This window comes from Triticum aestivum, chromosome 2D (assembly GCF_018294505.1).
Source record: "Triticum aestivum cultivar Chinese Spring chromosome 2D, IWGSC CS RefSeq v2.1, whole genome shotgun sequence".
NCBI classification, from domain to species: domain Eukaryota; kingdom Viridiplantae; phylum Streptophyta; class Magnoliopsida; order Poales; family Poaceae; genus Triticum; species Triticum aestivum.
The window spans coordinates 45,596,251-45,610,009 of NC_057799.1; the positions used below are offsets into that span (position 1 = coordinate 45,596,251).

General features: G+C 48.5%; 1 protein-coding gene across 1 annotated transcript; it reads right to left on the bottom strand.

The window, feature by feature from the left end:
• Positions 1–10,333: 10,333 nt before the first annotated feature.
• LOC123051438 (putative kinase-like protein TMKL1) lies at positions 10,334–12,914 on the bottom strand. The gene has a single exon (XM_044474300.1). The coding sequence runs from the start codon at positions 12,626–12,628 to the stop codon at positions 10,598–10,600; it is 2,031 nt and encodes a 676-aa protein (XP_044330235.1). The 5' UTR covers positions 12,629–12,914; the 3' UTR covers positions 10,334–10,597.
• Between the last annotated feature and the right edge of the window lie 845 nt (positions 12,915–13,759).

The following is a 13,759-nucleotide window of genomic DNA, read 5'->3' on the forward strand; positions in this document are numbered from 1 at the left end:
GATTTTGCCTGTATTACTGTCATTAATTCAAGTATGTGTCCACTGTACATGCATGTGTTGTGCAATTAGAGCTAAAAATCAGTGGAAACTGCGGTTGCCTATCTGGCAACGCACAGGTGTGCACTTTTCTCTTCAACATCTGTAGCTTATCTACGCTGGCTGTGCTTCTCTGGATCAAATAAGCACGTTCGGAACTATGAAAGCTAGACTTGCACGCACAGGTACGGCCAGGAGGCGCGCCCCAACCTCTAGTAACTATTAAGGGCATCTCCAAGACGGACCCCTAAACCTCCCGCAATTATTTGGACCGCGATTTCAACCACAAATTGAAGACAAAAGTGTGGGAGGTTTGCGGACGTCCGAACACCCGAAACGTAGGACTCCGACACCCCCGGCCTATCCAATCCCCCCTCCCGGTCTCATTGCCTTCCACTCCGCCCCTTCTCCCCTTTACTTTGCATCCGCACCCTCCACCTTCGCCGCCGCTGTTGTTCGTCTCTGACCGCCACAGAGGCATTGTCGGACGTCCGCAACCAGCACCGACACACCCGCTCGCCGTTCCGACGGAGCTTTCAGCCCTGGAGCCGTTTGTACCCAGGTACGATCTGCCCCCTGTCAACGACCTCCGTGGCAGACACCACGCCCGGCAGGTGTTCGGTCAAATGTCATTGAGCTTATTTTCAAATGCTATGTCGTTTTTTAGAGTAGAAAAGATGGTGGGCTACTCGACCATGGAGGATGAGTTTTGTCCGATGCGTGGTTGGCCGTATTCGTGGATTTCATAGAAGGACCAGAGGACCGCCCTTCTGGGAGCAAGTGCATGAAAAGTTTCACGCGGGAAAGCACATTGCACCCTACAATGTGTACATCATGCGACCATGCAACGTCATTGTCTTATCACTGGCACGCTATTCAGGTCAGCGTCATCAAGTTCTGCAACTTGGTCAGTCAGCTCGAGGCAAGGTGGCCATTGCACGCGGAGGAGATGGTAAATTTTACTTCCTCTTGCTAACCTTGTTGATTGATTCATTCACTCAATGTTGATCTACACATTATATGTAGCCCGCATGGGTCGCCGTGCTGTACCACAGGTCAACGGTACGGCCATTTACGTGCACACACTGTTGGATGAAGTTAAAGGGAAAGTATGTGCGGGAGGACATGATCCGTTGAAAAACTTGTTGGACATCCGGGATCTAGTCGAATTCGAGACCTTGTTGTACTAGACTTAGTTTACATTCTATGTGTGGATGATTCATGCTATTTTCTATCCAAACTTTGATGAATATCGGTCGGTTTGCATGAATTTCATCCGGTTAGTTAAAATGCGGTTTGAAATTTATGCGGCTAGCGTTGGATGGATGTCTCCCGCATCCGTGTTCGCGGACTGGTCCCCTCCTGTCTGCAGACGGATGCGGGGGGGTTTTTTTTTTTGCAGGTTGCCGTTGAAGATACCTCAATATCGTAGTATTCACTGCTTCGTCCATGACAATTACATCCCGTTTTGTCAATTCCTAACTCGAACAGAAGGTGAGTCTAACTTGTTTGTTTTACTATGCAGATTAGTGAAAGTGACAAAGGGCATATATTGTGTATGCGTGGCATGTGCAAATGTACCGTGATTCTTACCCCTAATCTCGCATGCTTTAGTTGGAAGTGTATAGACATATACAGGGACATTTACTTTTTCTATTCAAAAAGAAAACGACAGACAGGGATATCTACCCCGAAGCGTCTTGTGTTCCACTCCAAACCAAAAACAAAATATTTTTACAGGCCTATGCAATAAAAATTATGAATAGCATTGTACAAGACATACACATTATTTACTACATCTTGCGTGCTCGTCCCACAGTCCGAATAATTAACCGCAAATGGCTCGGTTGCAAAGATCAAATATGGCGTTCTGATACTGTACTCTTCCCACAGTCCTCCATCGAGAGAACGACATACAGTTCGGCAAATTAAAAATAAAATAGCAACTCATAGATATCACCGAACCACAGATTGTTCATGTGCGTCAGTGCGTGCATAAAAGCGAGAGAATGGTTATACATGTAATTTTATGCCCTCTACTACCCGGCCTGCCAGTCAGGTTGCACACACCAGCCTATATATACGTATGCCTACCTTCTTCTTCAACACACACTCAGCTCTCTCAAGTTCCCATCTCAAGTGCAGGACACTAGGCTACTCATTTTTCCTGTTTGCACTCGCACTGTAGTTAACCATGGGCAAGCACGCGCCGTCCAAGTCCAACCGCGAGGTGGTAGAGTCCCTGTACGCTTCCCTGGCCCGTGGTGACGCGGCGGCCGTGACGGCACTGCTGGCAACGGACCTGGACTGGTGGTTCCATGGGCCGCGCCGGTGCCAACACATGCGACGCATGCTGACCGGCGAGGCGGCGGGTGCTGCAGCGTTTCGGTTCGCGCCAACACGGGTTTCGGAGGTCGGCGGCACCATGGATGGTCGGTGGGTTGTGGCGGAGGGGTGGACCGGCGAGCACGACTACTGGGTGCATGTGTGGTGCCTCCGTGGCGGCGTCATCATCAGCTTCCGTGAGTACTTCAACACGTCTGTCACCGTCAGGAATCTAGGCCAGACGGCTGAGGACGTGGTGTGGGCCATATGGGAGAGCCAATCGTCCAGACCCAAGAGCCGCTCCATGCCAGGCCTAGTGCTCGCCATTTGACATTACATAGTTTGTATGTGATGTACATGTTTTGTAAAAAGAAAGATTTTGTTTTTACCCGGACAACGGGTAGTTGGTTTTTGACCATGCAACATATGGTGTACAAATGATGTAAATCATGGTTTTACTTTTGAGAGTTGGTCTTTTTACTTGCTAGCATGTTCTTTGTGAATGAGTGCAAATTTCAAGCAGCTATAATAATTTTATAAGACATCTTCTTCGTTTCTTCAAAAGGTCTTTAACCCAACAGACCACCCGTAAAACTTGAAGGAAGCGAGAGGGACCGCGACATTACAAGAAACATCTATTTGGGTGGGCGGGCGGGCTCCATGAGAAGAATGGGGAAGAGAAAAGAAGGAAGGGCGAGCATGAAAGTTTCTCAAAAAAAGGCACAAATATGCGGACAAGTTTTTTTTTAAGAAAAGCTTGCTAAGCTTTATTGATTAGCTAAAATGCAGGGCCGTCCAAAGCCCCGCGCGGTCTGCTCGGAAGAGAAAAAAGGGCCCTCACAAGAGCTGAACCGACGAAGTGCGGCGGCGGCGGCGGCGCAGGGAGACGGAGCGTCGTTGTCACTTTGCTTCCTGCCCGGAGAAACAACCCGCTGCACTGCCCGCATGAAGAATTCATTCCACAGTTTTCTTTGTCGCCGGTATCCGAGGCCTAGGTGAGGACATCCGTGATCCGTCCACAAGGTGTGCTCAAACTGATTCCCTATTTAATTTAGTATTTTGTCCTGTTGAATGATTAATGTGCATACGCTTCAGTTTATCAATCCATTTGTTTAGAGAATATATATAGTACTACTAGGCTAGTTGACCAAGTTGTCACACACCAATTTCCAAGCTAGTTGCTCGTTTAAAATTTAGAGTACAATCTTTTTATCTTGGTACTGTATAAGCCTAAAATTTATGGAGTGTTTGAATTCATTCTTTTTTCTTTTTATAAGAAAACATCTATTCTAGAATTTTTAGGGCCTTATTTTGCATTTCGCACCGGGCCCCCGAATTCCTGGAGACGGCCCTGCTAAAATGGTTGCAGGAATTACAACTGGGTCATAAGGAGTACCCAGCCAAAGATGCCTCCCAACCGGGAGAGAAACACCAAACCTAGCTAGCCTGTGAGCTTCATAGTTCACAGCTCGAGGTTCAAAAAAGAAATTACAAGATGCAAAGGAATGAGAAATATCTAAAATCTCTCTGATGATGATGCCGCAGTCCCCTTCAACTCTCTGATGTATATGATGTACTACCTGTTTGCAATCCGAAGGGACATATAGATGAACCATCCCAAGATCTTGCGCCAAAGAAAGGCCTTCCTTGTATGCAATAGCTTCTAGCGTCGGTGGATCCAACAACCCATGAATGACCAGCATGGAAGAGCCCAAATAAGCGCCATCACTGTCCCGGCACACGGCAGCAGCCGTACCAACATTATGGTTGGTGGAAATTGCAGCGTCAACATTAATCTTTATGGAACCCTGAACCGGCGGGATCCACTTCAAATTTTGGTTTGCTTGTGCAGGAGCCGTCTGTAGTGGAGGTTCTGGCCGTGCACTCAACTGATCAAAGTCAGCTATGAAGTTAATAACGAAATTGTGCATAGCATATGGACTTTGATTTATACCTTCGTGAATGAGTTTTCTCCTCGCATACCAAATAGCCCATAAAATGATCGTCATCCTTGTTAACTCATCGTGATTCAACACATCCATCATTGAGAATAACCAAGCACGGGCGGAAGGCTCTGACATGGCTATCGTATGCCCTAGGAGGTCATGGTCCACTAATGCCCAAACACACCTCGCCATATTGCACTCGAGTAAACTGTGTCTCCAAGAGTCTTGTGGTCCGCGCGCAGAACACTCCTCGTGATTCGACATATTTCTGTCCTTGCATACATCCTTTGTTGGTAGTGAATTTTTTGACAAACGCCACAAGAATTTTGCTTTGCCGGGACTGTCACTTTCCACAAAGTTTTCCAGGAACGCTCGTTTTCAGAATTTTGAGGACCCAGCTCGCTCCTCCAACCAATCCTCCCTTCTCTTTTTCGTTTCCACGATCATCCTATACATTGACCGAACTGAGAAGATTCCATTATTTTCAAAAACCGCATGACCAAAAATCATTCATGGCCCGAGTACACACAAGATTTCTCAATATGGCCGCTGCATCATACGGTAAGAAAACTTGCTCAATGAGGTTTGTGTTCCAGCGTGCATTCTCATTTTTTTTAGATGTCCACCGTGCATTCTCATGATCTATCAGTTCGGAAACAAGTGCGTGACTATGCCCATGATGTTTGGCCCGCGTGGCCCCAGTGTGCACACTCAAATAGGCCTCGCATCGTTGTCATCATCTACTAGCCTACCAGCCAACCATGTCCACGTTATCTCCTTTGGGACCTACGTATTTCTCACAAAAAAAATCTCCATTGGGACCTCCTATTTAGCACCCTGCGCGCTGGCCTCCCTTCCACACCGGCGCACCACTTTGGGCCGGCTCATTAGCTGAGCTGGATGCGCTGTTATTTTTTCTTTTTTTCTTTTTTATTGTCATTTTATATTTTCTGTTTTAGTTTTATTTTTCTCTAAAATAATTCGGGATTAAAAAAGTTTCTAAAATTCCACAAAATGTGATTTTTTTTAAATGTTAGAAATATAAAAAAGCTCGTGATTACAAAAAACATCATATATTTCAAAATTGTTTGTGAATTCAAAAAATGTTCACGAATGGTAAAACATGCTTGCTTATTCAAAAAATGTTCATAGTATCACAAAAAAATCGTGAAAGGAAAAAGTTCCCGTGTTCAGAAAATGTTCATGATTTTTAAACATGTTCTTGAAATTCAAAAAACAATCGTTAATTTCAAAATTTGTTCCCAAATTTCAAAAAACATCATCGATTAAAAAATGTTCACTGATTCATAAAAATGTTCATGAGTTTCAAAAAATTGTCATGAATTATAAAATATTCAGGATTTCAAAAAAATGTTCACGAATTTGAAACATGCTCATGATTTCCGAAGCATTTCACTATCTTAAAAAATGTTCACAAATTTGAAAATTGTTAAAAAATAAAAAGGGAAAATCAAATAAAAAATAAAAAGGAGAAAAAAAAGAATGAAAAAGAAGTAAAACGGTTAGGGAAGGTTCTAAAACCTTTTCAAAACTGGAAACAAACTATGTTGGGCCGGCCCAAACGTACGCACAATGGAAGCGATAATAAAGTTTGTGTGTATTCGTTAAATAATAGCTTTCACGTGGATACCAAGATATTAGCCTTGGGTGAGATTGCAACGGGCAAGGTAGTCGTGTCCAGGACAACCGCTCTCGTTGAGTCACCTATTTCTTTATATTTTTTGGATGTTTTTTTTTTGAAAAAGAGAGCTCCCTCTCCGATTTCCATTAAAAAAAACCACAATGTCTTCATCTTACATACTAGAAGGTAAACTAAAAAAAAGGCACTACGGTTAAGACAGGAACACCACAAGAAAAGGAACCATCCCCCCCTCCCGGCAACCCTTTAGACAGACCTACCACCCCAATACAGACGTCGGGGAACAGACCGGAAGTAGAACTGCCACAGCAGCAAGTATCAACAAAATAGGACAACTAAAACACCCATACGGTAGTCCAACGACAAAACGATACAAAACAAGCTAGCAGGAAACACAAGGAAGCTCTTCATCGAAGACAGCACACTTAGAGATAGGAAGAACAGCTTCGGCCTTCTATTCCTGCTGCCCTCGCTCTCTAGCCGTGTGCTACTCTGAAGACCTCCTCAGCAACCTGTTCAACTTGTCTTACGCCCGCCGTCATTTCCTTTATTCTTTCTGGGTTTTTCTGCAAGACATTTCAATCATGTAAATATTTTCACAATCAGATTAACTGGAACACAGGGATCAGAAAACCCTATTATTCTCAAAGACCACTTTATTTCTAAGTTTCCGAAGAGTCCAAACTATAGCAGAAACACCAACTACCATAAGATCTCTATCATTTTTGTTAAAAAAAGTATCCATATTCCCAACATCTGTTGTATGTTATCAGGAATATCATGCATGTTAAAAGCACATTTCATTACCATCCACAACATCCTCCCAACAAAACAATGAAAAAAGAGATGATTAATATTTTCTTCCCTCCCACAAAAAGCGCAACTATTATTTCCAAGCCACCCCCTATGAATCAAGTTATCTTTAGTAAGAATGACCCCCCTCATGGTCAGCCACATAAAGACTTCGATGCGCAGGGGCATCTTGATTTTCCACAATAATTTATGTGGATAACTATCCAAGTTTGTATCATAAACCTATAGCAAGATATCATAGTGTATTTTCCATTCCAGTCAATGTCCATCTCACCAGGTCCTTCTGATCATTCAATCTAAATGCCCTACAAGCCTCTTTGGCGTGTTCCTATAGCTCCAAAGACTCACCATATAAGGTTATTCTAAAGCGGACTGTGTCCAAACCCTCCCCCGGCACATCAGCAACTGATTTGTTTTTGTCAAAACAAATATTGTACAGTCTAGGAAAGCTATCTTTCAGAGACTTTGGCCACAACCACAAATATTCCCAAATTTTGACATTTCTCCCATTCCCCACAACAAATCTACACTAAGAACAGAATAACTCTTTATGTTTTAATAGCTCAGACCAGAACTGAGAATCTCCTTTCTTATGCCTGATACTAGTGATACAAGCATTTTTAACATACTTATTGAAAATCAATTCCTGCCACACCACTTCTTTGTTGTAAGTTTTCCGCCGCCATTTACATAACAAGGCTTTATTCATCAAAGCCAGATTTTGAATCCCCAAACCCCCATGTTTTTAGGTTTACACACTTCAGACCATTTAACTAGATGGTATTTTCTCTTATCAATATTTTCATGCCATAATAATCTAGCCCTAAAAAAATTCATTCTCTTATTCACCCCAACAGACAATCCATAGAATGACATCATGTAATAGGGAATACCAGTCAGTGAGGATTGAATCAGAGTAATCCTACCAGCGCTAGCTAAAAACCTCCCCTGCCATGTACCACATTTATTCTCCATTGTTTCCTCTGGAGGTTTCCAATGTATCCTAATTCTTTTTTATCTATGGGGAGGCCTAAGTATTTCAAAGGGAGCCCCCCGGAGGGCAAGTAAAGATTTCAGAATACCCCTCTTGTTTATCAATGGCTTTTCCAAACAAGAACAATTCACTTTTATGAAAATTGATTTTCAGCCCAGACATCTGCTCAAACAAACATAATATTTATTTCAAATTATGTGCACTATCAAAATCATCTCGCGAAAGAAAAATGATGTCATTTGCATACTACAGCATGTTAACACCACCCACTAAATTATCATGTAACAAGCCTTTGATCAGACCATTTTTCCTAGCATTATTCGTCAGCATTGCCAGTGCATCTGCTGCTAAAGATCAAAGGAGACAAGGAACCCCCTGCCTTAGCCCTTTATGAGTTCGAAAATATGGTCCAAGATTATCATTTACTTTAATACGCACATTACCCCCTCTGATGGTCCCCATAATCCAATCAATCCATTTACTAGGAATTCCTTTAATTTTCGACATTTGAAAAACAGAAAGCCATTTAACATTGTCATAGTCTTTCTCAAAATCAACTTTAAACAACACATCACATTTTTATTTTGGATGTTGGTCATTGCACTTTGCACAATCTGATAGTGATGTCATGTTTTCACTCCGTAATGCACGAACGGATTATGAGTGTGCACAAAAAAATGGTAAACTAACGGGCTTGTTAGAGGAATATTAGGGGCATTCCTCAAAATTATCCTCACCCCCCCCCCCCCCCGAATTTCACGGAGGGTGGGGCCCATCTCTTTCCCCCTTAATCCAATCCAACCTGGCAAGTCACTATCACTCCATAAAAAACCCATAATATTTGGTGGATGTACCATTGTTGTCTATAGGCAATACTCGAACTCTCTCTATATACCTTTCTCGCCTCGCATATCTTTCGCCCAGAGTTGTATTTTCGTTATGTCAGGTAATAGAAAATGGGAGGTGCGGTCCCCAAAAAACACCTGCAACTGCAATTTGCCAAAGAGAAAAGTATGTTTTTTGGCCCCTCACCTTCACCGAAAATCTACATTTGGACCCTCAAGATTTTTTCGAATGATATTTAGTCCCCATGTTTCAAAACCAGATATAAAATTAGATTTGCTAGAAAACCGATCATGTGTCTATGGTTTTCGCCCCGAGCTCCAGATCCACTTGTTGTGGACCTTGCCTGCATCAAGTGGCCGCCACCAAAGCAACCTCTCCCGACCTTTGCCGCGTGCCTCTCCGCACCACCGTGTTCCCGCCGCCCTTAGGCACCCACAATAACGGCGCTTCTTCCCATTCTCCCATTGCGGTCGGTGTCGTGGGCCACTCTATCGCCAACCACGTCCTCTTCTCCTAGCACACGGTCTAGAGATGATTCCTCCCAGCCACCTTGAGCAGTACTGACCCTCCCAATCTTCCTCTTCATCCTCCAGCAACCTCCTAGTTTGAGGGATCTAGCAGGGAAGCTCCCCTTGTTCCCCTCCGGCAAAATTACCCGCTGGCAATTCCCCGGCCATGCCGAGTGCTTGTGGCTATCCCCCTCCAATTCCTCATGGCAATATCCCCAGGAGGTCCGACCAAACAATCGCTCATCATCAGTTTCACTGGGGAAGCGATGCTTGCCTTTGCCCCGCGATGCCCTGCCATAGCCACACCTCTTGCGTGCAAGATTGCCTCTTTTCGTGGCTTCTGTGTGTCGAGCCCACCTCCCCCGCATGTGATGAGCTGCAACGGTCAGTACATCTTCATCGACGGGCATTGTCGTGCAAGGGAATAATGAAGGTGCCCTCGGCTCGTCTGTTCTATGCCCCGAGCTAGAAATTGAAGATGACTGGAGTCAGCCAATGGACCCCTTCTATAAGCCAAAGAGGTGAAGGGGTAAGCAACTGACAACCGAGGCTCACGTCATTTTAAGTGGACATGTGACCAGTTTTCCAATCTGATGTGATTTTTTTGACAAAAGTTATTCAGTTATGAGACATGAGCGACTAATTGTGGACAATAACTTCTACGGAAATGATAAATCCCGAACATTTGGATTTTTAAGCATGGTAATTTGAACGTTTTTTATCGCAACTTTAATTCACGCGAGGTTGACAAACATGACAATTTTCTGACAAAAAACTGAAATGGAACAAAGTTGTCAGGTTTTAACAACTAAACTTGTCCTCTAGCGTCAACTAAAGTTCAAATATAGAGTTTCGGTAAACTTGAGAGACAAAAGCATACTTTTTCTGCGTCAAAAGAAAAAAAGTTTCATCTCATTCTACGAATCTAGTACTTCCACTGTCGGTCAGTGCAGTGATCTCGGGCGCAATTGGTCAATGCACGAACATAACCATGCCTCGGCATTTCTCTCCAATTAAGAGGATGTTTGTTTCCCGTGACTTATTGGTTTAGGGACTTAAAAAAGTCCCTATAAGTCCCATCTAAACCAAACAGGAGGGACTTATAGGGACTTAAAGTGGGCATTTGAGACTTATGAAATAAGACTCTCCTTAAGAGTCTTATAGGGACTTATAGTTGTAATATGGTCTTATAAGAACTTATAAGTTTCAGGAACCAAACATGTAGGGACTTTTTAGGGACTTGAGACTTATAAGTTAGGACTAAAAAAATCCTAGGACTTAGAAACCCAACAGGGCCTTATGAGTTGTACTCCTACACATCTTGAAGTAGGAACACCTAGGATTCCTGACTGATCCATCAAAGCAGAAACAAACCCATCAATGCTGTCGGCATGGCGATCGACCAGCATGCATCATGGACAATTCACGTCCACAATTCACCGGGCATCGTAAAAGCTAAGCTATACCGCTAGGCGGCGGTCGTCGGCGTGCCGGCCTCGCTCCTCGTCTCGGCGGGGCTGTACAGCGCCGACCGGCTGGCCTTGGGCCGGCTCTCCTCGAGCTGCCGCGCCACCTCCGCCATGCTCGGCCGCGCCGCCGCCACCGGCGCGCAGCAGCCCATCGCCAGCTTCAGCGCCTGCACGAGGCCCTCCTCCGCCGGGCTCCGCACGCCCTTCGCCACCTCCGGGTCGAACACCTCCACGGCCGTCTCCTCGAGCACCGCCGCCTTCACCAGCGACGGCAGGTCGTCGCCCCCGTTCGCCGCCGGGGCGGGCTTCCTCCCCATCAGCAGCTCCAGCAGCAGTATCCCGAACGCGTACACGTCCGTCCGGGGCGCGCATCGCTTCATCGTCTGCAGCTCCGGCGCGCAGTACCCGTCCGCCCTCGCCGCCGACAGCACGGCCTCCGCCGCGGACGGCACCAGCAGCCTGCCGACAACGGCGTATTCGGTCATCCTCGGCACGAAGTACTCGTCCACCAGCACGTTCGACGACCGCACGTTGCCGTGCACCACCGGCGCGTCCCCGTGCCGGCTCTCGTGCAGGTACGCCAGCGCGCGCGCCGCGCCCAGCGCGATCTTGTGCCGCCGCGGCCACGTCAGCGCCGGCCTGCCCTCGAGGCCGCCGCCGCCGTGGAGGAGGTCGTGGAGCGTCCGGTGCGGGAAGTAATCGTACACGAGCAGCTTCTCGCCGCGCCGGCCCTGGTAGAAGGCCCGGAGCGGCACCAGGTTCTCGTGCCGCGCGCGCCCGATGCGCCGCACGGCCGGCCCGCACGACGCCGCGTCCTTGCAGCTCCCCTCGCGCAGCAGCCGGAGCTCGATGCTGCCGCCGGCGTCCGCCAGCTTCGCCTTGTACACCGTGCAGTAGCTCGCCTTCTCCACCACCTGCCCCGTCGCATTCAGCACCTCCTCCAGCGTCAGGTGCTCACCGCCCTGGAACACCACCAGCTTCCCTTCGCCGCCTTCCTCCGTCTCCACCCCCTCCGCCGCCGCTCGCCTCACCCTGTTCCGCCTCCACCTCCCCTGCGCCCAGCCGATGGACACCGACGCCAGAACGACGGCGCCGGCCATCAGCCCGATGACCATGCCCGCGACGCTGCCGGAGCTGAGGCCCGAAGGGGATACGCACGGCTGCTGCAACGGCGGGCCGCACAGCGCCGGGCTGTTTCCCAGGAACGATTCCGTGGTGAAGCTCGAGGCCGCGAACCCCGGAGGAAGCTGGCCGGAGAAGTTGTTGTAAGAGAGATTGAGCATCTGGAGGCCTCTCATCGCGGCGAGGGGCTCCGGTATGGGTCCCTCGAGGCGGTTGCCGCCGAGGTCGAGGCGCTGGAGGCCACGGAAGCCCGTCAGGAACGCCGGGAAGTCGCCGGAGAAGCGGTTGGCGCCGAGGTCAAGAATCCGGAGACGGTCGCACGTATCGTTGGGCCCGGCCGGCGCGGGAATCGCTCCGGTGAGGGCGTTGCCGTGGAGGCGGAGCTCGGCGAGGCGGTCGCAGAGGTTCCAGATGGAGGGCGGGAGCGCGCCGGAGAGGGCGTTGCCGGAGAGGTCGAGCTCGGAGAGCGCGGGCGCGTTGCCGAGCTCGAGCGGGATGGCGCCGGAGAGCGAGTTGGCGGCGAGGTAGACGGTCTCGAGCGCCGCGAAGGCGCCGAGCTCCGGCGGGAGGCGGCCGGCGAGCGCGGCGGCGGGGAGGCGGATGGAGGTGAGGAGGAGGGCGGCGTCCCCGGCGAGCGAGAGGTTGGCCCGCGCGGCGGCGGCGTCGCAGCGCAGCGGCCGGCCCGCGGGCGTGGACCAGCGGAGGCCGCGCCAGAGGCAGAGCGGCGTGGAGGCGTTCCAGGTGGCGAGCTGCGCGTTGGCGGCCGCCGCGCCCTGCAGCGCCGGCTTCAGCTTGTCGATGACGAGGTCGACGTCGCCGGCCGCCACGACGAGCAACGGGGAGCGCAGCAGGAAGAAGCAGGCGAAGAGGAGGAGGCAGCGCGGCAGTGCGCGCGCTGTGGTGCGCATCGTACGAACACTGTGCAGGGGGAGCTATGGCTATGGCTAGCTGAATCTGAGTGGAGCTGGAGTGGGCAAGTGAAGTGAAGTGGAGCAAGAAAGAAGAAAGCGAGGCAGAGCAGCTTGGTCGGTCGTCTAGTCGTCCTTGTGAATGTTCTGTCTTTAGACTTCCACGCAGACCAGCTGCTGCTAGTGGCGAGCGGGCCTGCTGAGCGCCGAGTGCGCTGACTGACACACGCACATTTTTCTTTTCTTTTCTTTTTGGTGATGGGAACGGAGGCGTCCACGGCACACTTTGGTCGTCCTTGGGGCGAAGGTCAGCATCGCAGGCGCAGAGGGCGTGGGCGTGGGCGGCAGCCGCTACGCGCTCTACAGTCGCGGCTGCGTTCGTGCGTGTGAAATGTCCGGGGAACAGTACGAGCATCACACTCGACTCACGTGTCGTGGTAGTACGTACTGCGCTGGGGTTGCTTATTAAGACCAGACATGCATGAGTGGCTCCGACATGAGCATGGGAGCACGTGATCCAGCAGCTACGGTGCCGAGAGTCAAGTGTGCACGCACGCCCGCACGCCAACTTAAGCAAGTACAGTAATTTACTTGTACCAAGGTCTATCTATGTTCTTGCTCTTGTCCATTAGTCAAACAAATCGTCCCCGATGAGATTCCCGTGTCGACTGCATAATTGCACGGTGCTTCCATTCCGTGGTCCTGCTTGCCAATTAATTGACACAGTACGAAACTACAAATGCGGAAAAAAAAAACTTACGATCCAAGCTTCAATTTAGAAAAACTTATGATCTATTCATCAAACATCATATCAGTAAAAAAACATCAGGAATTCAAAAGTAATAAAAATCATGTCTATGTCTATAGACCATCTACCGACGACTACAAACACCGAAGCAAGCCGAAGGCGCGTCGTCATCATCGCCTCTCCCTCACAGGAGCCATGCAAACCTTGTTATAGTAGAAAGTCGAGAAAGTCATCGTGCTAAAGCCTCAAAGGACCAGCGCACCAGACCAACAACAGTCGCTCGCTCATGAAGAGAAGTGTAGATTGCAATCCAATCCATAGACACACGAACATAGACGAATGAAGACCGGATCCACGCGGATCCACAAAGACAAACACCAATC

Coding starts and splice junctions, on each gene's coding strand:
- LOC123051438 (XM_044474300.1), bottom strand. CDS start 12,628: ATGCGCACCACAGCGCGCGCACTGCCGCGCTGCCTCCTCCTCTTCGCC.